Source organism: Aquarana catesbeiana, linkage group LG02, assembly GCF_042186555.1.
Source record: "Aquarana catesbeiana isolate 2022-GZ linkage group LG02, ASM4218655v1, whole genome shotgun sequence".
NCBI lineage: Eukaryota > Metazoa > Chordata > Amphibia > Anura > Ranidae > Aquarana > Aquarana catesbeiana.
The window spans coordinates 396,282,779-396,309,077 of NC_133325.1; the positions used below are offsets into that span (position 1 = coordinate 396,282,779).

At 39.8% G+C, this 26,299-nt stretch overlaps 1 protein-coding gene across 4 annotated transcripts in view; it reads left to right on the forward strand.

Annotated features, from left to right (window-relative positions):
- BCAS3 (BCAS3 microtubule associated cell migration factor) overlaps positions 1-26,299 on the forward strand; it is a 1,663,284-nt gene that overhangs the window by 853,480 nt on the left and 783,505 nt on the right. For all 4 annotated transcript variants that reach the window (XM_073615250.1, XM_073615251.1, XM_073615252.1 and 1 more), the window contains 2 exons: positions 10,625-10,749; positions 20,847-21,012. In XM_073615250.1, the coding sequence (XP_073471351.1) occupies positions 10,625-10,749; positions 20,847-21,012 (291 nt within the window). The remainder of the gene's footprint in view (positions 1-10,624; positions 10,750-20,846; positions 21,013-26,299) is intronic.

Here is a 26,299-nt window from a genome sequence, read left to right on the forward strand (position 1 = left end):
TTTACTAAAGGCAAAGACACTTTGCACTACAAGTGCACTTGAAACTGCACTTGTAGTGCAAAGTGGATTTGCCCTTATGAAATAACACCCATTGTCACAGAAAACAGCAATTAGAGCACCCCAAAAGTGTTGTAGCGTTGAGACAATTATCCACACATTCTTGATTAATAACAATCTTTTTAATACCTGCACAATCGCATGTGCATTTTGACAAGGTTTTTAAAACAAACCAACATGTTTGTTGTATAACAATTTTTGGGGTGGCATTAGAAAAAGTAGAAATGTCCTTTTAACATAAAACTGGCATGTGTAAAACCAACAAGAAAGACACAAATCTTGAACTTACAAAGTTCACATTTGGTAGAACTTGAAGACAATATCAGACATGAGTATTTAGGAACTGTGTTTGATATTGCGTTCAGATACGGTGAAGTCACCCCATGAAAAGCCAAATTTTTAAGATGCACACCAATTTACGAATGTCAACATGGGCTAGCTGCCATCATGGGGGATCAAGGGACGTGTTTTGGGGGAGCAACCCCTTCCACCACGTCTTCCTCCTCCTGCTCTTCTTGTGTTTGGGGTATTTCCCCTTCTTCCAGAGGTGGGGGTTTCTGGTCTCCTCAGATGAGGGGTGTCCTCCGAGTCTTTTCTCCGCTATGTGCAAAAAAAATGGTATACTTAGCACACAGATATTTGATGGCAGAACTATAAATATGAAACATTGCTTAGAAGTGGGGTACAATTGTCTGTTTTGGCAGAGTTCCAAGATGTAGAATTTTGAGTGTCCTTTGTCAAGCTTGAATACTTACCTGTCTTGTACAAGCTTCACAGATGGAGACCCCCTATAGTATACACTAGAGCACCTGTGTGGGGCTTCCTAATAAAAAGGGTGTTCTTGTGTCCCACACTAGTGCTCCAGTGTCCAGATGTGTAAACAGCTGCTGAGTGTCCTCTCCTTACACAGAATCTAGTTTGCATTTCAATCTAGTAACAAACACATCTACACAACCAAATTAGTTTCATACAAGTAGGCCCTCAAAAATGTGGTCAAATGCATATGGCCAAAACAATGGTGTTTTATAGGCCGAAAGAAAAATGTTTGATACGAAAGAATAATGTGCCCATGAACATGAAAGTTGCCATTTTAAACTGTACAACGTTAAGAAAAGCACCTGGAGCAGCACGAACGTAATAAACATAAAAAGAATAGGAACACAGCTTTTTTGCAGCACTCTCCGGATCTTTCGGTACTGCTCGTGTTCTCTTAATTTGAGGTCCGACCACCGCTTCCTGAGCTGATCTTTTGATCGTCGTACCCCGAAATTCCGACGCAGACTTTTGACCACTTTCGCCATGATCTTGGCCTTTCGGACATTGGGGTTGGGGTAAGGTCCATACTTTCCATCATAGTCGGCCCTCTTCAGGATGTCGACCATCTCCAACATCTTCCCAAAGGACATATTTGATGCCTTAAATCTACTCCTTCTGGATCGGGACGTTTCCGTCTTAAGGCTTTCCTCCTCCTCCTCCTTGTTGCTATAATTAGCACGCACCTGCTGTGTCTCCGCCATGTGCTCTTCCCCCACTGCGCCGAACGAAAAGGGGCGGGGAATAGACTAGAAAGAACGTCAGGGGCGGGCGGAGTTACACACATGCGCAGTGTGTATAAATCGTAACACGCGTGCGTAGTACATACGACCTGTGAGCCGAGGAAGGAGTAACGGAGGCGCCGATTGTGATTGCGAAGGTAAGATTTAACATTGGGCCTATACTGATTCTAGTTTGAGGCCTGTATTTGCACAAGTTTAGTAGACTTTAGGCTGACATTAGGGTTTCTCTTGTGTTGTGTCTTGCAGAAAAAATGGATGGCTTCAATGACCACAACTTCCTCCCCCTGTTCATCGACAAGTATAGGGAGCTGTCCTGTCTGTGGCAGGTGAAATATCCTCATTATAATCATAAACAAAAGAGGCAGGCAGTGCTGGAGAAACTGCTAGAGTTGGTGAAGCCGGTGGTCCCCACAGCAACCATCCCCTATTTAAAAAACAAAATTGGTGGCCTGAGGAGCACTTATCTTAGGGAGCGCAAGTAGGTCACGGATTCCCAGAGATCTGGAGCTGGAGCAGATGACGTTTATGTCCCCAGGCTGTGGTACTATGAGAGACTGCGATTTCTGTCAGACCACACTGAAGTCAGGGAATCCCTCTCAACTCTTCCTTCCACTCTTCCTTCCACCCCAGCTGAGGCTTCCAATGTCCAACCTGGGCCTTCCAGCCAGGAAGAAGTGGAGGAGCCCAGCTTGAGCCAGGTATAGCATTCTTCTACAGATTTCTGGTCAATAAATAAATGATGTTTACTAGATGTTATTATTGAGCACTAATTGCTGATTTAATAAAGTGTTTTACATATCAATAGACAGTAGTGGGCAAAAATAATTGGGACAAGAATGAAAAATGCTGGGCTCAGAATCATAGTCTGTTATATTTGTTAACATTCAATTTGCAACAGTCATGAGGTGACAATTGTGTGTGATTGATGAATAAAAAACTCAAACTATGTCCCTTTTTCATACACAGGAAGACCTCAGCCAGGAGGAGGCTCTGGAATGTGGCAGCCAGGAGGAGGCGGGGCTAAGTTGCAGCCAGGAGGAGGCGGGGCTAAGTTGCAGCCAGGAGAAGCCTGGGACCAGTCGCAGCCTGACCGAATCGCAGGTTCCTCCCCTCCGCCTACCATACAAAAGAGCGAGGAAGGCGACTCACATGCAGGATTCTGCGCTCAGGCTCATTCAGGAGGCTTCTGCGTCCCTCAGAGCCTTACCCACTCCTGAAGAGACCTTTGTCTGCATGGCTGCCACCAAACTGAAGTGCATGCAGGAGGGTCAACGCCTCATGTGTGAGCAACTTATTTATAAAGTCCTAACTAAGGGGGTGAGTGGCGAAATCACACCCAAGACCGACGTGATTGAGTTGGACCATCCTCCTCCTACTCCTCCTGCTGCCACAACTCCACCACCAGAGCCACAGCGTGGAAGGAAGACCAGAGAGTGATAGCCCTGGGTTCAGTCTGGTCTGACAAAAGATGCAGTCTCTTGTATGACCACAGCCTGGGGACACAGGTGTCATCTGCTGCTTTCCGGATCTCTGGGACTTCTGGACCAGACTGCACTCCCTTATATATGGACTCCTCAGGCCACCAATTTTGCAGTAAAATAATTGATGTGTGCCCTGGGGGTCCAAGGCTTCACCAATTTCTGCTGTTTCTCCAGCGTTGCCTCCCTCTTTGTTTGGTTCTGAGCTCTTAATAAAGGCATTTTTGGTTCAATTATACTCGCCTCTGTGTTTTCCTTCAAAACAAAATACAGTTTGTTGGTGAGGATTCAGGTAGATTTCAAAAATACAATGTGAAATTAACAAGAGACACCAACACCAAACAATCTCATTGAGATTCAATAATACAAGATATCAATGGTGTTGTGGTAACTTGACACACAAAACACACACCAAAAAAATCTTTATTAAAAAGCATTAAAACATTTGAACAAAAAACAGCCTTGAAAACAAATTTTTTAAAATTAAAAACAAACCAAAAAAAATTGGTCAGATGTGACAAATCAAAATATATTGAGGGGATCACAATAAATAATAAAGAAAGAAGTCTGTGTGAATATGAGCAGCAAAACTACTTCATTCTTCTCACATTATAAAGAAGAAGAGAGTGCACTGTATTAAACCATTTTTTACATAGCACCGTGACAAAAGTGCTGTATCCATTGCGAACGCTAATTTTACCAGACCGAGCTGTTCCATATCAGAATTTCTTCTGAGCATGCGTGGCACTTTGTGCGTTGGAACAGGCCACACACGGTCGGAATTGACGCGATCGGATTTTGTTGTCGGAAAATTTTATAGCCTGCTCTCAAACTTTGTGTGTCGGAAAATCCGATGGAAAATGTCCGATGGAGCCCACACACGGTCGGAATGTCCGACAACACGCTCCGATCGGACATTTTCCATCGAAAAATCCGACCGTGTGTACAGGGCATAACAGGTTTTCTTCTAAGATTGCCCTGTATTTGGCTCCATCCACCATCCCATCAACTCTGACCAGATTCCCTGTCCCTGCTAAAGAAAAGCATACCCACAACATACTGCTGCCACCACAATTTTTCATTGTGTATTCAGGGTGATATGCAGTGTTAGTTTTCTGCCACACATAGAGTTTTGCTTTTAGGCCAAAATGTTCAATTTGGTCTCATCTGACCAGAGCACCTTCTTCCACATATTTTCTGTGTCGCCCACATGGCTTCTCGCAAACTGCAAATGGAAGTTCTTATGGCTTTCTTTCAACAATGGCTCTTCCATAAAGGCCAGATTTGTGGAGTGCACTGCCTATCACAAAACCAACACTTATTTGGTTTTAGTATTAATTTTAACTTAAAATTATAATGCAGCAAATCATATGAAGCTCTGCATTAAATTACCATGGTGTGCATTTTCTCTTCACAGGTTCTTTTTGTACATATCTCCTGTACCCTTTTTTTGTATGTCTTCTGGCTTACACACTGTGGGGTTGGTTTACTAAAGGCAAATAGACTGTGCACTTTGCAAAGTGCATTTGCAATCTGGAAGAGCAGTTGCTCCAGAGCTTAGTAAATGAGCAGAAACTATGAAGAAGGACATCTGGATACAAAGGATGGGGAGATGGTGAAGGTATTGAATTTATTCTTCTCCTCAGTCTTCGTGAGGGAATTGGGGGGCTTCAGTAACCAAAACTGCGGTGTTTGTCCTCATGACACATCACAGGAAGCACCCTCATGGCTATCAGAGGACAGAATTAGAAATAGACTTGGGAAACTTAACATTAATAAATCAACGGGACCAGATGGCTTGGCCCTGAGGGTACTTAGGGAACTCAGTCAAGTAATTGCCAGACCATTGTTCCTAATTTTTACTGACAGTCTACTGACTGGAATGGTACCAGCTGATTGAAGAAAAGCAAAGGTAGCACCATTTAAAAAAAGGGCCAAAATACATCCTTGGGAATTAGAGACCAGTTAGCCTAACATCAATAGTATGCAAGCTCTTGGAGGGGATGATAAGGGACTATATAAAAGATTTTAGTAATGAAAACGGTATTATTAGCAGTAATCAGCATGGATTCATGAAGAATTGTTCTAGCCTATTAACCTTCTATGAGGAGGGGAGCTGCCATCTAGATAAAGGAAGGCCTGTAGATGTGGTGTATCTGGATTTTGCAAAAGCATTTGACACCTAGGTCCATTGGCATGGACCATAGGGTGAGTACATGGATTGAAAACTGGCTACAAGGGCGAGTTCAGAGGGTGTTGATAAATGGGGAATACTTGGAATGGTCAGGGGTGGAAAGTGGTAGGACCAATCCTGTTTAATTTGTTCATAAACGACCTGGAGGATGGGGTAAACAGTTCTTTACTGTAATGCCCCGTACACACGGTCGGACATTGATCGGACATTCCGACAACAAAATCCTAGGATTTTTTCTGACGGATGTTGGCTCAAACTTGTCTTGCATACACACGGTCACACAAAGTTGTCGGAAAATCCGATCATTCTGAACGCGGTGACGTAAAACACATACGTCTGGACTATAAACGGGGCAGTAGCCAATAGCATTCCTCTCTTTATTTATTCTGAGCATACGTGGCACTTTGTGCGTCGGATTTGTGTACACACGATCGGAAATTCTGACAACGGATTTTGTTGTTGGAAAATTTTATAGCCTGCTCTCAAACTTTGTGTGTCAGAAAATCCGATGGAAAATGTGTGATGGAGCCTACACACAGTCGGAATTTCTGACAACAAGGTCCTATCACACATTTTCCGTTGGAAAATCCGACCGTGTGTACGGGGCATTAGAGCGGCAAGGATGTGGAATTTCCTTCCATAGGTGGTGGTTTCAGCGGGGGGGGGCATCGATAGTTCCAAAAACGATTAGATAAGCACCTGAACAACTGCAACCTACAGGGATATACAATATAATACTGACATATAATCACACACATAGGTTGGACTTGATGGACTTGTGTCTTTTTTCAACCTCACCTACTATGCAACTATATGTAACTATGCTGACATCAATCATCCAATCATGTGCAAGCAAAAATGCTGTTTGTTTTATTTTCCTTGCACGTGATTCAATATTCTTTGCAAAGTGAAGCTTCACCTAGTTTACTAAGCTACTTTGCAAAGTGCACAGTCTATTTGCCGTTAAAAAATCCCTGTGTCTCTGCCCTGCCAAGCTTCCAGCCTTGGCTGAACGTCCCCTGGTGGTCATTAATAATCAATGCATTTTTATCAATGTAGCATATATTAAAAACCGGATTTACCACTTCCGGACCGCCGCATGCTGATATACGTTCTCTCTTTGAAGAGGAATATCACTGCCATAACCCTGGTGTCCTCTTCTTCAGACGGCGGTCCAGTTTCTGATAATAGTGGTGTCTGCGGCGGATTCGCCGCAAGATCACTTTTATCGGCAGCGGGAGAGGGCCCCCTCCCGCTGTTCTCCGGTGCCCTCCGCTGCTTACCGGAGCCAACGGTAGCAGCGTAGGCAATCGGATGCTTCTTAATCCTGGGTATGAAGACGAGTGAGGGGAAGGTGGCCCCCACCCATCTCCTTGCCATTACAGGGCGAAAGCGACATCAAAATGTCACTTCTGCCCATAGTTCTTAAAGGGCCATTTGTTTTTTGTTTTTTCAGATGACAATTTATTTTTTTATTGCATTTTAGTGTAAATATGAGATCTGAGATGTTTTTGACCCCAGATCTCATATTTAAGAGGCCCTGTCATGCTTTTTTTCTATTACAAGGGATGTTTATTCCTTGTAATAGGAATAAAAGTGACACAATTTTTTTTTAAAGGAACAGTGTAAAAATAAAAGGTAAAAGAAATAAGAAAAAAAATGTAAACGCGCCCCGTCCCGCCGAGCTCACATTCAGAAGCGTACGCATTACATGAGTAGCGCCCGCATATGAACACGGTATTCAAACCACACATGTGAGGTATCGCAGTGATCAGTAGAGCAATAATTCTAGCTCTAGACCTCCTCTGTAACTCAAAACATGCAACCTGTAGAATTTTTTAAACGTCGCCTATGGAGATTTTTAAGGGTAAAAGTTTGTCGCCATTCCACGAAAGGGCGCAATTTTGAAGCGTGACATGTTGGGTATCAATTTACTCGGTGTAACATTCTCTTTCATAAAAAAAATAAAAATGGGCTAATTTTACTGTTTTATTTTTTAATTCAAAAAAGTGTATTTATTTTTAAAAAGTGTGCTTGTAAGACTGCTGCACAAATACAGTGTGACAGAAAGTATTGCAACGACCTCCATTTTATTCTCTAGGGTGTTAGAACCCCTAAACATTATAATTTTTTTTTCTAAGTAATTTTCTAGCAAAAAAAAAACTTTTTAACTTGTAAACAACAAATCTCAGAAAGAGGCTTGGTTAAAGATAAATAGTAGTTTTTCTGTTAAAAAAAAAAAAAAAAGATAAATAGTATTGAATTGTTTGCTTAATACAGTAGGGAAATCAGAAATTGTTCTTAATCTGCCTATTACATAACTATTATTTTTAACAATGTTCATGTCTTTGGTTTTCCGAATTAGAGGAGGTTCCTCATAATAATATCACATATGACTGAATTCATTTGTTGGGATAGAGAATATGTTTTACTATACTTTTTTAAATTGAAAACTTTAAGATATTTACAGAACAGTGCCTAACCAAAGGCATATTTTATTGGGATGAAAAAGTGCCATTCAGTTATTCCTTAAGAAATGACTAATTCAACTTCATGACACACACTTAAATCTCCACTTTCTAAATTACATATCCATTACCTTGAATTGGAAAGAAAAGACCAAGGAATTCATAATTTAATATAGTGTTCCAATGGAAACATTCCAAAATGAAATGCGTTTTATGATCCCATCTACCCTCTTAATGCGGTGGTGTGTCCCAACACTGGGCTGACACATGAGCATGTAACAATGATTGATTACATGAAACACCTCAGCATCATTGTGTGATGATTCATAATGCTTTTATATCCTTTCTTGTAAACATTCCTGGTTATTCCAGACCAAGTATTATGTTGATCTGATGCCAAAACAGGTTAGTGTAGCCCTTAAGAGATTACCATAGCACATTACTTTTACAAATCACATCTTTGTAGGCGGCAGCTATTCAGCCACTCCAGGGCTACAACAATCAATATTGTATAGTGTTTTAGTGTAGCAGAAGACAAAATGGATTTTTATCACTATAGGATTTACAGTGCAGCCTATAGATTTAGTATAGTGTGGTACAAACCACAGGCCTTCATGAATGGTTTAATGAGAGAATGGTTGCTACCTAGTCCTATGAACTCAGTCATTGTTTATGTTGTCTAAATGGAAACTGTAATAAAATAGGAACTGGCAGCACAACCACATACATATGTCTGTGTTAAATAATACATACAGTATGTGTTAAACACTTAGTTTATTTAGAGAAGTATGGGTGCTCCAGTTGCTAAGCTCCTTATGCAAATGTTAGTTGTTAGTATATTATGCTGGTTCAGTACTTTAAGTCATATTCCTGAAAAATCTCAGAAAATAGTCATATGTCTTAAAATTAACAGGTCAAACAATTTAAAGTGACCAGTGTGGTCAGAGTGGAGATTTAAAACCTTTTTTCAGATTTTTATTGCTGTCTGCATCCCCACTGCATCACCCTCACTATTGGTTCTGATGACCATTGTATGTGGCAAACAAAATGATTGGAAATCCAACAATTTTCAGTTTTCACAGAAAGAAGAGGAAACAGGAAGTTATCCGATTCATGAACCTATTCTCATAAAAATCATCTTAAAGGGCATATCTCTTTACTTTCGATAGATATAATTTTATTTCATGTTGAATCTCTAGAACAGAAGTGAAGGGAACTATCTTGGAAGGAAGACAATAAAAAAAAAATGGTCATTTTTTTTTTTCCCTACAAAACTTACAAACATAGTTTTAACACATTACTGTTGCATTTTTTTTAACAGAAAGTTAACTTTTTTTTTCAAACATATATTTGTACCTTCTGTTTAATTTGTTATTAATTTTTTTAGGTAAATAACTGTTCTTGCCAAGCTATTAACATACATGACAAGGATTTTAGAAAACATTATTGTAAATCATTACCTGCTTCTTTTTCTGGAGTTACTGGAACAGATCGCTCCACTAGCTGCCTCGCATACTGCTGAGTAGGAGGCTCAGCCTATAATTATTTAGAAGGTCCCAATGTTGTTAAAAAAGAAACATTACATCCCCAGCATGCACTTTAGACATTTGGTCACATTATCCCCCACAGATGAAAGGCTTATGGACAGAGCAGGGAATGTGTACATAATGCACCCAGAAATATGTTGCCATGAGGTATATTATTTTCTTTTCTTATTTTTTTCAATGTTTGTAAAAAAAAATTTAAAAATTTGTATATTTGCTATGGGAAAATAAATTATCTCTAATAAAACTTTGTTTCCTTCATTCTGTCTGCTAATGTAAATGCTGAACATTCAAAGCTGATGATAGTGGGCGACTCACTCTCCATCTTTTCTATTTAAAAAAAAAAAATCTTATATTCAGAAGTCCTGTGAATGGATAGGGAAGATTGTCATGTTCATCTTCCCCTCCTCCTCCCCTTGTGAATTTAAAAGAACTCCAACAATTAATTTATATAATTTCCACACATGGGAATGTCGGCACTATCCCATATTTTTTTTTAATTTAAAGCATATCTAAAACCAAAAGCAAAAATGTAATAAATTGTGTTTACCAGTCCCTACAGATGGGGGCTACATTCGTTTTCATTTTTCAGGCTAAGAACATTCTTAGTACTTACAGAAAATAACTGTTGATCTTTGCAAGAAATGCAGTGTTCTTGTCACTTCTTGGAACGCGGAAATCTTCCGTTCTGAGCCCCGATATATCCACATCAGGAGTACAGGGCTTAGAAATCCCCTTGGCATCCACATGTCTTCTTCATAGCTGACAGGACAGGCTATGCGGCCGCTCATGTGACGGTGCTGACCAATTAGAATGCTCCGAAGCCTCCCTTCTGACAAGGTACGTTTTGGACATTCAGCTCAGGGGATTTCTAGCCCCATACTCTTGATGCGGATATACCGGGGCTCAGAATGAGAGATTGGCGTGGTCCAGGTCAGCGGGACTGGGGGGGGGGGGCGAGGAGGGGGTCCTGTGTAAGTTCACCTTACAGATTTTTCTGTAAAGGTGAACTTACACTTTAAAGTCCAGCCTGTGTGACAACAATGGCTGCCCACATAGAATAAAGTGGAGAAAAAAATAATACATAAGAAGCGTGCTATTCACTGAATAATGAGGTGAAAATAAAGGAAAAAGGCCTAAAAAACAGAAAACAAATGCAACCACTACATCTAAGGACCAGTAAGCTGCAATATATTACATTACATTTTTGTAATGGGATTAAGTTACCACATTAAACTCATTCAAAATAGAATTAATTTCTATTACTTTATTTTTTAACTTTTTTCTACAGTATTCTCCATAATTTTTGTCTTTTTTGTTTTACTAGCAAAGTCAAGCAAGCTCCTCAGATTTCCCCAAGCAAGTCTTCAGGAGGAGAATTTTGTGTCTCTGCAGTGTTTGGATCCTCCCGATCCTGGTTTGCAAACAATCAAAGTATTAAGAGAGATAAAGGTCAGTAAATTCCTCCATATTAAAAAAAAACAAAAAACATCCAGATTCAAATGCAAATTCAGTATATATTTGTATGACCATGCTGTAAACATATGCCAACATTTGCAGTAATAATAATTTTCGTTCCAGCCCTTATCTGCTTAAGCCTTCAAACCGTAAATTAGGTCCCATGGTTAACTAATTAGAATATTCAGTTATATGCAAAGAAATCATGGCTTCTTTCTGGGGAGATGAAAAAAACATACGTTTTGGAACCCCTTGTTTGTCTAGTACAAGGTATTTTCTTTTCTAGTACAAAGCATTTTCTGTCAGTCCTGAAGAAAATTCTTACCATTGGCACATTGCTATCTAGTGGCTAAAGAGGCAAAGCACAGCATGGTCATAATCATAGGGAAGCAAGGGATGTCAGGTTTCAATTATTTTTATATGACTAAGGACCTATTCACGCCATAACGTGGTACTCTGCAACACATGTATTTTTGTGCTTGAGGCACATTGCATTAGGAAGCCAATTCATTTGTAATGTGAACAAACTCGAAGACCTGCCATCAACCAAAGTTTGAGGAGAAGCCACATGGGAAAGCTGGATTTTACTTTCCAATTGATGTGGACCTCAAACCCAGTAAGTGTTTTTACAAAGAGAGTGTGGGTGTTAGTCCGAAATTACTTTTGGATATGAATAGTGCATCTGGTGTTAACTTTACTTCAGTGCAGAGTGTGGATAAACTGAATGCATTTACCACGGCCAACATTTTGAATGCAGTACGAGCTGTTATACAAAATACCTGCTTATTATACAATAATATGCAGTTTATGTAAAATAGTCTTATTAAAATTCATAGAAAATGTGTAAAATATGTCAAAAGTTCATCAAAACTGATATGAAGGTGGCATTTAGCTCACAACTGTACAGAGGAAAGCTGCCTATTTTATTTTTTAGAAAGCCAATCCATTCAAATCAGTTTTAGATAAATGTTTTTTGGTTGGTTGGTTGGTTAAATCATTAATGGGTTTCATATGGCTCTTGGAGGCTATAGAAGCAAGCTAGCAAATAGACTGTTCACTTTAGAAGGGAAGTTGCACTTTACAAGGGAATTTGCCCCAGGTCTTGGTGAATGAGGTGAAGTTCTACTGACTACCAATCGTGCAAGAAAAAACTTTTTTTTTGTTTTTTTTGTTTGGTTTTTTTTTTCCTTGCATGTGATTGGGAATTCTTTGCAAAGTAAAATGTCACATTTACCAAGCTCTGGGGAAAATTCCATTGCAATGTGCAACTTCCTTGAAAAGTGAACAGCCTATTTGCTTTTAGTATAGCAACCCCCTAGAGTCCCCACATACTCTGGCTACCAGGCCATTACAAGTGGGTTTCACTTTCCTTGTTAGATTTTACATTACTTTACAATGCATTAGGAACCTTTAGAGTCAACTACATGCAGCAGTAGGAGTGAGACACTAGACTGTAGTAGATGAAGCTCTAAATCCTTGCAAGCTTTTCTCAGTATTTATATTTTATTCAGTTGAGAATCTCTACCTTAGACTTTGAGGACAGTTCTATATATGGGACAGGCATATACTTAAAGTGGTTTTAAAGGCTCAAGGTTTTTTACCTTTGTGCATTCTTTGTATGTTTTGTTCACTCTGTTGTGGAAAAGGTTGACACCACCCCTAATCACAAATAGTAAAATCCAATCAACCTCTATAGGATTTTGAAAGCAACTAAAGAAAAACATATTCCTTTAAAATTCCATCTTTAATATTGAATTGAGTAGAAATAGAAATACAAAATTTAAACACACAAACCGGCTGCAATTGGCCACAGTTAGCTTATGTACGTTTGACATCAAGTAACATATACTTGTTGGGTGGTACTTCCCAAAAACATTGCATTGTATAGCTCTAGTTTTCCACACTTGCTTAATAGAATTGAGTGTCCAGTGTGTTTTAAGATTTTCAATCAGTCTCTTCTTCAGGGATGTATAGGGTACTACCCTGCATAGTAAAAAATACTACCCATAGTATACTGTTTACAAAATGTGTTTCAACACAGTATAAGAAGTTTGTTACATATTGTACTTACAATCCTCACAAAAAATCCTATAGCTCTCCAATGTGTCAACCTATTCCATACCCCACAGACATCAGGGGGCAATCCCATGCAAAGACCACTATATCTCCAAAAAGGATAGGGCATTCCTGAAGAGACCTTAGAAGACAACATTTCTACATTTAGGTTCCATATACATGTACAGTATACATTATGGACCCATTTAAAATATGAAACAAACATAAATATATAAACACAATATGTGCAAAATCAAGTTTAAACCTAATTTGTCACCAAAATGGGTACAGGGGAGATGTTAGTACCTGGGTACCCGATATATTCACTAGTACAAACTAGAGGAAAAAAGAAAAGAATGTTTCATTACTATTTAAAAAAAAAAAAAACAGAGTAGGTACTTACAATGTCCACAAAAAAGTTCTCCATCCGCTCAAATCACTGTCTGGGTTAGTTGTGCATTTTAGAAAAAAGGTGTCCCCTCTTTATATAGCCCTTCTAATTGAAATTTCCCTCCTGGAGATGTTGGTGCCAATTGTAAGACTCCCCTGTCATTTGGGAGTCTATAAGGGCATCGCTTGTGTGGTCCCCGGTGTTTAGAGACGTTGGGTGTTGTGCTCACCTAGATGACGTCACTTCCTAGTGATGAATGCCAGAAGTCCCAGAAACAATATCTTAGTCTCGGTCCATGTTTGAAGCACTGGACCCATCAACAAGAAGGGCAACATACCCCTTCTCTGACTGCAATTTCACCATCGGTCCCCCAATGAAGCCTTTGTAGAATCCAGCAGCAGAAAGAGGGTGCAAATAGGGGCGCCCCCAGTTGTCGTCCAACAGGAGTACAGGCTGGGGGCCCCCGTGCCAGGCATGGATTGCCCCCCCCCCCCAGTGGGAGAATAGGAAATAACCCACTGAAAAGCAACAGTTTATATGTTGTACACACATAACACAATGCTACTATAATGTAAACTGTTGCTTTTCAGTGTGTTATAATTCCTATTCTCCCACCAGGGGCGTAAAAAATTTTGTATTTTTACTTGATTCAATATTAAAGATGACATTCTAATGAAATATGTTTTTCTTTTGTTGGTTCGATTGCCTTCAAAATCCCATAGAGGTTGATTGAATTTTACCTTCATGCATTTTATGCATGAAGGTAAAAACCCTTCTCTGTGCAGCTGCTCTGTGCAAAGCCATTACACAGAGCAGATAAGTATTACATGTTTGTTACTTTAAAAAAAATGCCTTTAATATCACTTTAAATACCTTGATATTTTATGTACGGTATCTCACAAAAGTGAGTACACCCCTCATATGTATGTAAATATTTTATTTTATCTTTTCATGTGACAACACTGAAGAAATGACATTTTGCTACAATGTAAAGTAGTGAGTGTACAGCTTGTATAACAGTGTAAATTTGCTGTCCCCTCAAAATAACTCAACACACAGCTATTAATGTCTAAACCGCTGGCAACAAAAGTGAGTACACCCCTAAGTGAAAATGTTGAAATTGCGCCCAATTAGCCATTTTTCCTCGCCGGTGTCACGTGACTCATTAGTGTTACAAGGTCTCAGGTGTTAATGGGGAGCAGGTGTGTTAAATTTGGTGTTATCGCTCTCACTTTCTCATACTGGTCACTGGAAGTTCAACATGGCACCTCATGGCAAAGAGCTCTCTGAGGAACTGAAAAAAAAGAATTGATGCACCATATAAAGATGGCCTAGGCTATAAGAAGATTGCCAAGACCCTGAAACTGAGCTGCAGCATGGTGGCCAAGACCATATAGCAGTTTAACAGGACAGAGTCCACTCAGAACAGGTCTCGCCATGGTCAACCAAAGGAGTTGAGTGCATGTGCTCAGTGTCATATCCAGAGGTTGTCTTTGGGAAATAGAAGTATGAGTGCTGCCAGCATTGCTGCAGAGATTGAAGAGGTGGGGGTTCAGCCTGTCAGTGCTCAGACCATACGCCGCACACTGCATCAAATTGGTCTGCCTGGCTGTCTTCCCAGAAGGAAGCCTCTTCTAAAGATGATGCACAAGAAAGCCTCCAAACAGTTTAGTGAAGACAAGCAGAGAAAGGACATGTATTACTGGAACCATGTCCTGTGATCTGATGAGACCAAGATAAACTTATTTGGTTCAGATGGTGTCAAGCGTCTGTGGTGGCAACCAGGTGAGGAGTACAAAGACAAGTGTGTCTTGCCTACAGTCAAGCATAGTGGTGGGACTGTCATGGTCTAGGGCTGCATGAGTTCTGCTGGCACTGGGGAGCTACAGTTCATTGAGGGAACCCTGAATGCCAACATGTACTGTGACTTACTGAAGCAGAGCATGATCCCCTTCCTTCAGAGACTGGGCCACAGGGTGGTATTCCAACATGATAACGGCCCCAAACTCACCTCCAAGATGACCACTGCCTTGCTAAAGAAGCTGAGGGTAAAGGTAATGGACTGGACAAGCATGTCTCCAGATCTAAACCATATTGAGCATCTGTGGGGCATCCTCAAACGAAAGGTGGAAGAGCGCAAGGTCTCTAACATCCACCAGCTTCATGATGTCATCATGGAGGAGTTGAAGAGGACTCCAGTGTTAACCTGTGAAGCTCTGGTGGACTGGACTCCATGCCTAAGAGGGAGAAGGTAGTGCTGGAAAATAATGGTGGCCACACAAAATATTGACACTTTGAGCCCAATTTGAACAGTTTCACTTAGGGGTGTACTCACTTTTGTTGCCAGCGGTTTAGACATTAATGGCTATGTGTTGAGTTATTTTGAGGGGACAGCAAATTTACACTGCTATACAAGCTGTACACTCACTACTTTACCCTGTAGCAAAGTGTAATTTCTTCAGTGTTGTCACATGAAAAGATATAATAAAATATTTACAAAAATGTGAGGGGTGTACTCACTTTTGTGAGATACTGTATATATATTTTTTTTTGTGCAATTCTTTTACAATCAAGAGAGTACTTTCAAGTACTTGCTCTTACAGTATCTTTGATATCAGTTTGCCGAATACTGATCAAATAGTAATTGTTCTACTGATCAATATATACAAGGAAAAGGGTTGGTATAAAATTTTACGCAGTAAGTGCACTGACTCGTAGGCCATCTCACAGGTAAGCTTAAAATGATATCAATAACTGTACTGTACAATGGCAGACTTGATTTTCTGACACCGCACTGCCTCTTGGAGACACTTTACTTAGTGAGTCAGACCAACATATGTTGCTCTATGTTTAGACCTGACTCTTGCACTGATAGACATACAGGGCAGTCAGAAACGATTACATTTACATTGTGATCTCAGCCAAGGACATATGGCCAAGACACAAACCACCTAAAAACTCAGACACATCTGTCGCAAGTTGCTAACAAAGACACAAGACACTGCAGCTATTGCAGAAAAGGTACTATGTATTTTAATAAACACAACACTGTCCACTGCAGGTCTTTATGCCTGTCTAAAAACATTTCATGCCGCCTCACTGCATGTTTTCTGTAACTGCCACCAAAACTCATTGCTATGTGCATCTGAGCAAAGTGAAAAAGCCATTGAACACTCTTTGTGAACAAGGTTTGTAATACAGTATGCTTTGCATGAAAGTGTCAGGGATGATAAATGCACAGGATTAAAACACCAGTAAACCTAAAAAAAAAATCCTTGATGGACAGGAGCTTCTTAGAATTCTTATATACAATAATTTATCTTAAGTTACCTCTTCATTTTTTAAAAAGTTTTTTTTTCTTTCTCACTGCCAACATGTTTTTGTGAGGGATGAAAATGAGATTGAATCCTGAAAAAGTGATACTTTGTCCTTACGGGCACAATCAGTACTCTCTGGTGGTTTACTCATAGTAGTAACATGGTCAGCACCATCGTATAAAACAACTCTTTTACCGAATCCTTAAAATAACACAAAGTCTATAAAAACAGTCCATAAAGGTCATTTATAGCATTATCTTGTTTTGGTGTTAGCCCCTTTAGCACTACTGTATCAGGTTTCATAATGGAGCCCTATAGCTTTTATAGCTGCTCAAAACAAAAGCAATCAAAACAAGTGTGTGAAAAGGGGTCCTGTCAATGGGTGTTGTTTTTCTGAGTTTGATATACATTTAGAACACATGTCAAATGCACATTAGGAAAATTCTATTAACTTTAATGAAGCAGTATACTGTACACAACATTTCAGAGACTGTGTTTGATTTGCTTTGAGTTGCACTGCATTTCATTGGTTGCAGCATGTTCTACTGCAGTGCACTTAAATTGCAAGAAAAGCAGGTCAAACACTGCCTTTTCTTGTCAAATGCTGCATTTTCAATTGTAATGCAGCTGCATGTGTTCAAACACAACATGAGCTCTATGGCAGACAGTCACCAGTTAATTACTTAAAACAGACCTAAAAGAAGACTACTAACCATTTAATGTGATTGAACAATGTTCTCCTCTCTGCCTCCTCTCATTCAGACTGTGGACCACAAAGCATTGCTGTGACAGACCTGGCACAGAACTAACTTGCGTGTTAAGATGCTTCCAATAGCAATAAAAATGCTTGATAATGTGTGTGATTTTTGATAAAACATCATAAAATGTGCTATTCATATCAATTCAGTGAATTATGCAAAAATTTGAAAATATCTCTTACCCATATGCACTGTAAACTAAGCTTAGTAAGATGGTACTTTCCTAACTATTAGTTCATATGTGGTACATTTCAGAACATCTGAGTTGCTTAAAGTGGAACCAAACCCACCAATTTAACTGTTTTCTAAAAATGTTATATTCAATGTTATATTCAAGACATGCCTCTGGTGATAACTGTTATACCGCGTACACACGGTTGGAATTTCCGACAACAAATGTTCACTGTGAGCTTGTTGTCGGAAATTCCGACCGTGTATAGGCTTCATTGGACATTTGTTGTCGGAATTTCCGACAACAAAAATTTGAGAGCTGGTTCTCAAATTTTCCGACAACAAAATCCGATCGTGTGTACACAATTCCAACGCACAAAATTCCACGCATGCTCGGAATCAAGCAGAAGAGCAGCACTGGCTATTGAACTTCATTTTTGTCAGGTCGTGGTACGTGTCGTACGTCACCACATTCTTGACGTTCGGAATTTCCGACAACAGTTGTGCGACCGTGTGTATGCAAGACAAGTTTGAGCCAACATCCGTTGGAAATAAATCCAGAATTTTGTTGTCGGAATGTCCGATCGTGTGTACGCGGCATTACAGTGCGCTTATGTCAGCTGTGCTTATGTCAGTGTGCTTATGTCAGCTCTCAAATGGATATAAAGGATTGGAAGATTAGGGGGCTTCCCGAGTCATTTATACCAGCCAGAGTTCTGTGGCCATATCACCTAGCAGATCTCTGCATTTTATTGTCGTATGTAGTTATTAAAATGTTGTTTATTTGCGCCTTATTGCAGATTTGTAGACACTGCCATCGGGAAAATGTATTTCACACTTTTTTTTTAAATACAGTTGTGCTCATAAGTTTACATACCCGGGCTGAATTTATGATTTCTTGGCCATTTTTCAGAGAATATGAATGATAACACAAAAACGTTTCTTTCACTCATGGTTAGTGTTTGGCTGAAGCCATGTATTATCGATGAACTGTGTTTACTCTTTTTAAATCATAATGAAAACAGAAACTACCCAAATGACCGTGATCAAAAGTTTACATACCCTGGTGATTTTGGCCTGATAACATGCACTCAAGTTGACACAAAGGGGTTTGAATGGCTATTAAAGGTAACCATCTTCACCTGTAATTTGTTTGCTTGTAATTAGTGTGTGTGTATAAAAGGTCAATGAGTTTCTGGACTCCTGACAGACCCTTGCATCTTTCATCTAGTGCTGCACTAACGTTTCTGGATTCGGAGTCATGGAGAAAGCAAAAGAATTGTGAAAGGATCTGCAGGAAAAGGTAGTGGAACTGTATAAAACAGGAAAGGGATATAAAAAAGATATCCAAGGAATTGAGAATGCCAATCAGCAGTGTTCAAACTCTAAAAAAGAAGTGGAAAATGAGGGGTTCTGTAGAAACCAAACCATGGTCAGGTAGACCAACTAAAATTTCTGCCACAACTGACAGCAAAATCGTTCAGGATGCAAAGAAAAACCCACAAATAACTTCAGGTGAAATACAGGACTCTCTGAAAACATGTGGTATGGCTGTTTCAAGGTGCACAATAAGGAGGTACTTGAAGAAAGATGGGCTGCATGGTCGAGTCACCAGAAGAAAGCTATTACTACGCAAATGCCACAAAGTATTCCGCTTACAACACGCCAAACAGCACAAAGACAAGCCTCAAACCTTCTGGCACAGTCATTTGGAGTTTTGAGCTCTTTGGCCACAACCATAAACGCTTCATTTGGAGAGGAGTCAACAAGGCCTATGATGAAAGGTACACCATTCCTACTGTAAAAAACGGAGGTGGATCGCTGATGTTTTGGGGATGTGTGAGCTACAAAGGCACAGGAAATTTGGTCAAAACTGCATTCATCTTGCCATTAATATATTATCAAAAAATACTGGAGGAACATTTGCATTCCTCAGCCAGGAAGCTGTGCATGGGACGTACTTGGACATTCCAACATGACAATGATCCAAAACACAAGGCCAAGTTGACCTGTCATTGGCTACAGCAGAATAAATGTGAAGGTTCTGGAGTGGCCATCTCAGTCTCCTGACCTCAATATCATTGAGCCACTCTGGGGGGATCTCAAACGTGCAGTTCATGCAAGACAGCCCAAGAATATACAGGAACTGGAAGCTTTTTGCCAAGAGGAATGGGCAGCTTTACCATCTGAGAAGATAAAGAGCCTCATCCACAAATACCACAAAAGACGTCAAGCTATCAATGATGTTAAAGGGGGCAATAAACAGTATTAAAAACTAGGGTATGTAAACTTTTGATCAGGGTCATTTGGGTAGTTTCTGTTGTCATTATAATTTAATATTCTCTGAAAAATGGCCAAGAAAGCATAAATTCTGCCAGGGTATGTAAACTTATGAGTACAACCGTATATCTTTTTATTTTTCATTCACCATGTATACATGTGGACATTCCGGGAGGAAATACAGATTCACAGTTTCATAATCTTAAATTTTCACAATAACCATAAGATAACTTTATACAATTCTCAGAAGGGATAACATGATATAAATCATTTGGGAAAATACAGCGTATTATAACCTCATGTTTATACTTATAGTCCTCCTATTTCAAGTGCACACCATTTAAATGTGGTAGTAATTGAGATGTGCACCCCCTAACCTTACTGGAACATAACCCAGATAGCAAGCAATTGTTCTGCAAGTTTGAAAATGACTTGCTAAACTATTGCTAGACTTGCCAGGCTTCACAAGTTTTTTGCACTCCAGATCAACTTCCTTTGAAAACATTCTGCAAGTCTGCTGCAAGTTCTGGTTCAGTTCTGTTGTGCAATAGTCAACCCACCACCGGGGTCACTGTTGCTGAATTTTCATGCTGTAGACTTGCAGAGCTCTTTCTGTAGACTCACCACTGCAACTTTGCTCTTGCTAAGAGAGGCTTACCACGCAAATTTGCTACAAATTTGAAAAGTGTGAACTAGAACTTGTGCTTCAAGTGCTCTGCAAGTATACAACTTGCTAGGGAAGATGTGCAGCACGTTTACAGACCTACAATTCAACACTACCACAAATGTGTGGCAAGTTATCCTTGCTATCTGGGTAACTTAATAATAAATTAGGGTTGGGGAAACAAAAAGGAGAAATGGTAGGCAGTATGAGTAAGATAAGTAATCACAATAAAACAGGCGGATGGTAAATCAAAGAATTCTTATTGTCACAAATACCATATTAATAATTGATCTAGTTGTCAGAACGAAGGGCTCTGTCAATTCACCATATGCAAAATATTATGGTACATTTTTTTTAATGGTGCTAGCGAGAAGACGTGGAATTTATCCTAACAGACGTGTACGTATTCTCAACTACCGTGTTAAAGTTGATTTTTATTTTTCACATTTTTATAGACCAATCTAAGCAGTATGTGGTGGAATCCCTTTATATCATTAGCTGTTATGGGACTTTAGTAGAGCATGTGCTTGAACCTCGACCTCTAAGCACTGCACCGAAGATAAATGATGACACACTTTTGGAAATGTGGACTTCACCACGTGCAAGTTGGACCCTAGTTAGGTATGAAATACTTATGTGTTTTATTATATTAAAATATGTACTAAATATTTGAAACTGACTGTGCAGCTCTGTTCACACAAGGTCATGGTTATGGTTATGCCAGGCTCATTTTGTAAGCATACTGTCACAGGTAAGAAATAGTATAAGCAGCTTGAAGCTCTAGCTTGTCAGTGTGGTATGGAAATTACAGACAGAATTTTACTAAGGGGATTTATGAAATGTTTCTGTTTTAATGTTTTTGTTTTTTGTTTTTTAGAAAAAAAAGAGTATAGAAACAGTTCTGTAGCCCCAACGTCTGTAATTAACTTCCACCTCTCCCATAAACTGTGGGAGTTATTTTTTGTTTTAGAAAAAAAGAGTATAAAAACACTTTATGTAGCCCGATTGTCTGTAACTGACTTCCACCTCTCCCATAGGCTGTGAAGGGAATCAATCACAGCCTATGGGCTCCAGGGTGCATGCACCAAGTTGAAGAGCGGGCCTACACGCATTTCTTTTTAAACCACAGTGCTTACATAATGGGAGGCATGCAGTGGCTTTCCTATTTATCAAATAAAAATACTGAAGGCAAGGAGGGAAGATACCTATTTTTTTTTTATAATCAAAACCTGTCCAGTAAGGTGAACAGGAAAATGTAATGGTAAGAGTAATTGTGACAATTCAACGAGGTTTTCAAAGTCCTCCAGGACTTATTAAGTCAGTTGTTTGCTTGTTTGATTTTTTAAATGAATGACCAAAATGGTGATTGCTGTAAAAAAAAAAAAAAAAAAATTATATATATATACTGTGTGTATATATATATATATATATATATTTATATTTATTGTATATCTATTGAATGTTCCTCATCATACCATAGAATTATACAGTGCAACTAACTTTTTTTCCAAGAGAATTTCATAAGTCATATTTCTGTTAGCAGAACCATCACTTACGGTTATTATCATTAGCCCCTAATTTATATCTGCAATAACGTGATTGTCTATCAAAGCAGCAATGTTCCATTGGTTTTCTAATAAAAGTTAGTCTAGATTGAGATGGCCCTTAATACGTGGCCAGACCTAGCTGCACCAAACAGAAATCAATTTAGAAATATTATTCCAGGGCCTTTTTTAGGACAATTTAAAGTATTTTGACATTGATTTTCAGGATGCATTGTCCTGCAGTCGTGGTTATTCCTGTATTGGTGTAATCAATAAGAACGATACAGAACAATTTACAAGGAACTTTCCTTAATTAAAATGACCTCATATTGGACAGAGCTGTCATTTTTCAGAGAGAAGGACCAGAAAGGAATTTGGTCTGAGTTGAGGAATGTTGTACAGCATATCCATCATCCATCAATCTACCATATTTTTTCACAATTAAAGCTACAGTGATTTCTTTGTCTACTTCTCGATACACAGTATGGAGTTCAACCAGTGAGAAGATAATACAAAAAATATGTAAATTGATACTGAGCTAAGTTCTAGCAGCAGGGGGAAGTTTTCTGCCTTTTATGTGGCACAAACATAATATTATTAAAACTAAATTGGGAATCCAAAAGTGTAAAATGATTAAGAAAATTTTGAAAAAGACAGCAGAGTGGCTATATGATAGATCATACTGCCATGCAGAGGTAAGCTTTGGAGTATTGTGGAGCTTCACTATTTTCTTTTTCTATAATTCAACAACCTTACTGGTAGATCCATTGACATCTGCCTAACTTGTCCATAGGACAAGGTTTCCCAGTATCTTCTAATGATCTATACTAAGTTATAAGTAGTAGACAGCTAATCTTAATAATGCTTAAAAGAGAAGTGTGGGAAAAGAAAATAACAAACCTACATACTCAGCTGGCTGCAGCATAAATTTGATGCTGCAGCTGTCCTCTGCCACCTCTACACCGAGAACTGAGAAATCAAAGACCACTGATCGCTCAGTTCTCCCCTCCACTTTGAGCACAGTATGGTGACTGTCAGCAACAAGCTCTGTACTCTGCCCCTAAAGCTGTTACAAGAGTGCTGGACCAAAGAGGGGGAAGGAGTCGACAGCTCAGGCTCTCAGCGATGCACTGAAACACTGAGGCATCTGGGTGAATCCTGAATTCTCTGCAGAGCTTGGACTGGCTTTAGCCCGCTGTCATCTGAATCCGGGTCACAGGAGTGCAGATCTAAGGGCAATCCTGTGATCCATAGAAGAAGTATGGTCAAAAGAGATTTGGCAATACTTCTCATTTTAAACGTTTGTATCTTATCATTTCTTTGAATCACAAGTTCACGTACAAGCATAGATGGTCACAGAAAGGCCAGTTATTTAAGAAGAAAGAACTTTTTTAGAATTTCCTGCCAGTAATTAGCCAGTGTATAGGCAACCCCCAGATGTTGAAGCTGACATGCCGCTTTAACACCAAATAGCTACAGCTAAGCTCTAGATAAAGCCAGCCATAGATGGATCAATTCTTGGCCACTTCAGCAGGGACCAGCTGAGATTCATTCCATCTATGGGCAGGCTGATTGTACCCAAGTCAATCCATCAGTTGACTTGGGTACAACCAGCATGTCAGATTTTTCAGCATGCAATTGTCAGCGGCCATAGCTGCTGCAGGGCTGCAGAGCTGGAGGTGTGCCTCTGTGTGTCTGTGAAAATCCAGGAAGTGAACAGCTAGCAGTAATCACTGTGTTCTCGTGGCACGGATGGCTCATCATCCCCCCCCACACACCAGGAGAACACATTAGCTCAGCAGAAGGGATTCTCCCATCAACACAGTCATTGATGGGACCTGAATAAAAGGTGACTTTTGCTGTTTTTGAAAATTCACTTTAAATTCTGTAGAGTTATGTTAAGTTCTGAATATTACATGCATGGGTTCAGTGACTTGCCCTGAAGTGCCTATATATATATATATATATATATATATATATATATATATATGTATATATATCTATATACAGTGAGGAAAAAAAGTATTTGTACGTTTGGCCAATGACAAAGAAATGATCAGTCTATAATTTTGGTAGGTTTATGATAACAGTGAGAGACAAAATAACAACAAAAAATCCAGAAAAACGCATTTCAAAAAAGTTATAAATTAATTAGCATTTTAATGAGTGAAATAAGTATTTGACCCCTTTGCAAAACATGACTTAGGACTTGATGGCAAAAACCGTGTTGGCAATCACAGAGGTCAGACGTTTCTTGTAGTTGGCCACCATGTTTGCACACATATCTGCAGGAATTTTGTCCCACTGCTCTTTGCAGATCCTCTCCAAGTCACTAAAGTGTTTGTAAACCTATATAACCAAGTCTATGCCAGACCCTCTATTAGAGCCTGGCATAGCACACTGTACTTGTCTTTTAAAAAAATTAGCGTTGTAAATACCATTTTAGGGTCATCTTCAGGCCGGTCACATTACTCGTGGACGCTGTATACCTCCGATGGATGGATACTGCAGGAGGGGCCATGATCTCCCTTTGACGTCAGCCCGGGAGATCACATGGTTGCTCAGCCTGCAGTAGCCCTGGAAACCGTCCGGGAGTCACGTGACCAGCCTGAATACAACGCTGAATCAGTATTTACAAAAAGGCATGTACAGTGTACTATGGCAGGCTATAATCGAGGAGCTGGCATAGAGCAGTAAGAATTTTCATTGTATAATAATAGTGGCAGGGGGCGGGCGGAGAAAGACACAGGCATGGAACTGACAGGCAGGAAGGAGGGAGAGAGATGAGAGCAGAGCAGGGCTGCGGATGACGGAGGGATGCAAATTGACCATGGTGGTCATGGCTCAGCAGGCCTGATTTTCTTGGTCTCTATAGAGAGGGCATACAGGAAGTGGCAGATTCAGGGAGGCTTTTTTACAGTTTAGAGGGGGGCAGATTACACAACACAAGCACTGTGCTGTTTAATCTGCTTTAAGGGATCAGGATATCAATTTTTTGGGGGGTTAACAAATACTTTAAGGTTTTGAGACTGACAATTGGTAACTTGAACCTTCAACTCCCTCCACATATGTTCTATGGGATTAGGGTCTGGAGACTGGCTAGGCCACTCTAGAACCTTAATGTGCTTCTTCTTGAGCCACTCCTTTGTTGCCTTGGCCGTGTGTTTTGGGTCATTGTCATGCTGGAATATCCATCTACGACCCATTTTCAATGCCCTGGCTGAGGAAAGGAGGTTCTCACCCAAGATTTGACGATACATGGCCCCATTCATCATTCCTTTGATTCTGTGAAGTTGTCCTGTCCCCTTAGCAGAAAAACACCCCCAAAGCATAATGTTTCCACCTCCATGCTTGATGGTTGGGGTGGTGTTCATGGGATCATAGGTAGCATTCCTCCTCCTCCAAACACGGCGAGTTGAGTTGATGCCAAAGAGCTTCATTTTGGTCTCATCTGAACACAACACTTTCACCCAGTTCTCCTCTGAATCATTCAGATGTTCCTTAGCAAACTTCAGATGCACCTGTACATGTGCTTTTTTGAGCAGGGGTGGTGCAGGATTTCAGTCCTTCGTGGCGTAGTGTGTTACCAATTGTTTTCTTGGGGACTATGGTCCCAGCTGCCTTGAGATCATTGGCAAGATTCTCCCATGTAGTTCTGGGCTGATTCCTCACTGTTCTCATGATCATTGAAACTCCACAAGGTGAAAACTTGCATGGAGCCCCAGACTGAGGGAGATTGACAGTTATTTTGTGTTTCTTCCATTTGCGAATAATCGCACCAACTGTTGTCACCCTCTCACCAAGCTGCTTGGTGATGGTCTTGTAGCCCATTCCAGCCTTGTACAGCTCTTTGTTCTTGGCCATGGTGGAGAGATTGGAATCTGATTGATTGTTTCTGTGGACAGGTGTCTTTTATACAGGTAACAAGCTGAGATTAGGAGCACTCCCTTTAAGAGAGTGCTCCTAATCTCAGCTTATTACCTGTATAGAAGACACCTGGGAGCCAGAAATCTTGCTGATTGATAGGGGATCAAATACTTATTTAATTCATTAAAATGCAAATCAATTTATAACTTTTTTGAAATGCGTTGTTGTGGATATTTTTGTTGTTATTCTGTCTCTCACTGTTAAAAAAAAAAAAAAATCTACCATTAAAGTTATAGACTGATGGTTTCTTTGTCAGTGGGCAAATGTACAAAATCAGCAGGGGATCAAATATTTTTTTACCTCATATGTATATATATAATGTCCCTGTTTTGTGCATGGTTACTGCTGCCACAGGGACACCCAGAAACAGTCCAAGCAGGTTTGACCTTCATTTTTTTTCAGCAAGTCAGCCTTTCACCCAGCAGGTTCTCACATAG